General features: G+C 54.5%; 1 protein-coding gene across 1 annotated transcript in view; it reads right to left on the bottom strand.

The window, feature by feature from the left end:
* Positions 1-511: 511 nt before the first annotated feature.
* Positions 512-2,695, bottom strand: part of HOXC13 (homeobox C13) — a 5,263-nt gene continuing 3,079 nt past the window's right edge. The window contains exon 3 of the mRNA XM_021382434.1: positions 512-584. Coding sequence (XP_021238109.1) covers positions 512-584 — 73 coding nt within the window. The remainder of the gene's footprint in view (positions 585-2,695) is intronic.

The raw sequence follows: 2,695 nt of genomic DNA, 5'->3' as shown, positions 1-2,695 counted from the left end.
CTTCCTTCCTTCCTTCCTTCCTTCCTTCCTTCCTTCCTTCCTTCCTTCCTTCCTTCCTTCCTTTTTCAGACACCAAAACACACATATCCCGGCTCTGACGCACAGTGCACAATGTGACCCCATTCCATCAGAGCAGCGGCGATGCGTTTCTCGGGGTGTTGTCACACTTCCTACCCGAGCGGCTTTTAAAATAATAATAATAATAATAATAAGAGGAGAATCAGAGCGCAACCTCCTCCCGTGCTTCCCGACCAGCGCAGCTCTCATCCTCCAAACATAAATGCAAGAAACCCCAATTTTCTCCTTTAATCACTTCCGAGGGGAAATTTGGGAGAAATAAACACTGGGGAAAGCCCCCCCTCCCCATCCCCATTCCCCCTTTGTGCCATCCCCATTCCCCCCTCAAGGCAAAGTGGCGTCCCACGTTTCCGAGATGCGGGATCCCCGCGGGGCCATCCCGGGTTCGTGGGGGGGGGGGGGGGGCGGTGACGGGGCTCCGTGGGACACTTTGTCACCGCGCTGCTCCCGCGGAGAGACTCTTATCATACAGACACGCGCTCCGGGAGTCCGCTTTTATACGCTTTATAGAGCCATGCGTACCCCCCCCCCATCCGTACACAACACACCATCCCGAACGCGCCGCTGCCGACCGCGCATCTCCGCAGCGCTCCGGGTAACAGCGGAGGATTGCGCTGCACACGGATCCGCGCACGGACACAGACAACGCTCACGGGGTCCATCCACCGCCTCCGTAAGAGCTGGGAGCCCTCGCTCGTACAGATCCACGCTCCCCTCTGCGGATCCATCGCTCCACGGGGCGCCGTGTATCCGCGCACAGACACGCACAGAGCGCTTCAATGCCCGGCCGACCAGCAGGGACACACGCAGCATCGCGCCCCGCACACACGCACGAAACGCACGGACACGTTACATCAATCACGACGGATCAGTCAAAGAAACAGACCCGCACCTTCACATGCACTCGCGCTTACGTACCCCATTCAAATGCATACAGATGTATTTATATTTATAAGCGTGCGCTCATGCGGATCAGTCTGAACCCCCATGGCGCATCCGCTCGCATTTATGTAGGCGTTAGTCCCGATATATTATATATATTTCCCCCCATTTTATACTTTTCGTCTCCCCACCTCCCCCCTCACAGAAGTAAACGCGCACATTTCAGCCGCAATAACATTGTTTTAGGTCACATCCCTTTAAAAACCTTTTCTCTCCCCCCCCCCCCCTCCCCTTTTGGTCATTTAACGAGGTGATTAAATCTCGCCGATATTACGGGAGATTGGAATCCGGCTGCGGAAACCATTTCCTCGCGCGGTGCCGGCGGAGCCGCGGATGTTCCGCGGGCGCGGAGCGGGGCGAGGGCGGATCGCGAGGCGGTGTCAGAGCCAAACAGGTTGAGAGAAACGCATCCTCCGCTCCAAAGGCATCTCACGCACACGCGGAGATCGGAGGAGACGAGCGGCGGCTCCGCGAGGTCACCGCTAATTGCGGAGCGGAGGGAAACGAGGACAAAAGGAAAGGGGAAAAAAAAATTAAAATAAAAAGAGAGGAAGAAAGAAAGGAGAGAACCACCCCGCGGCTCCATCTCCGCTGGTTTATTTCCTCAGTTTTTACCTCCATCCCCCCCCCCACTCCCAGCTCTGGGACCCCCTTCCCGGTCCTGAAGCCCTTTCTGCCCAAATTTGCCGGATTTCTCCCCCTCCCTTTATTTTTTTCCATCCCTTCTCCGCGTGTGCCCGGTGGAAGGAGGGATGGGAAAGGCGGAAGGCTACAAAGAGCGGTGCGGGGCCCTCCTCGAGGCAAAACGACGACCAAAAAAAAGAGATTTATTTTCGAGAAACGTCATCCGCAGTCGGTACATATCATCTGGACACCACGATATTATGTACATATACACGACATTTAAAAAAAAAATAATAATAAAACAAAAAAAAATTAAAAAAAAAAAACAAAAAAAACAAAAAACAACCCGATGCTTTTACATATCCGAGGAACACTGTGGACATTCAGTCGGTTTAGAGAGGGAAAGAAACAAACCCTACAGACAATATTGTGCATTTTTCCATCCTGGCAGCGGAGAACGGGCATTCCAGTTTGGGGGCAGAGATACAGAAACCCTCATGAGAACAGACCGAGAAAACAGCACTGTACAGCAACTCACTTCCACGTAGGACCTAAACCAGCGTTGGGGGTGGTGATGTGACACCGAGCAATGGTTCTCTTCCCGCAGCAGCGGCCTGAGCTCTGAATTTCGGCCCTGAGCGCCGAGAAAAGACGAAGCTGATGCACTTTGCCATGGGTTCTCCATACATTTACATCGGGGGGTGAAATGGCCCGAGATGCGAGCGGTCATTGCGGGGGGACGGAGCACGCCGCGCTGCGGGGCGGCGGTCGGGGCTCATCTCTCCCTTAGCAGAACCGCGCTCTTAGCTTATTTCCTTTGAGAAACAGGCACAGTCCGACCCATCGCCGCGTTTCTCAGAGCGAAGAATCGAGGGGATCCGCAGGCCGAGATGGGGCAGAGGGACACAACGAAGACGCGGCGCGAGCGTGCGAGTGTGGGGATGCGCGTGTGCATTTCTTAATGTCGATTTTTAAATAATGGGTTCGGATCTGCAGAGTCCCGGTGCTGTCGTTGCCACACGAACCACCGGATAAATATTGACGCCTCTCG

Source organism: Numida meleagris, unplaced genomic scaffold (assembly GCF_002078875.1).
Source record: "Numida meleagris isolate 19003 breed g44 Domestic line unplaced genomic scaffold, NumMel1.0 unplaced_Scaffold244, whole genome shotgun sequence".
Classification (NCBI taxonomy): Eukaryota; Metazoa; Chordata; class Aves; order Galliformes; family Numididae; genus Numida; species Numida meleagris.
The sequence above is the reverse complement of the archived record's forward strand: the minus strand, read 5'-3'. Positions and strand labels throughout refer to the sequence as shown.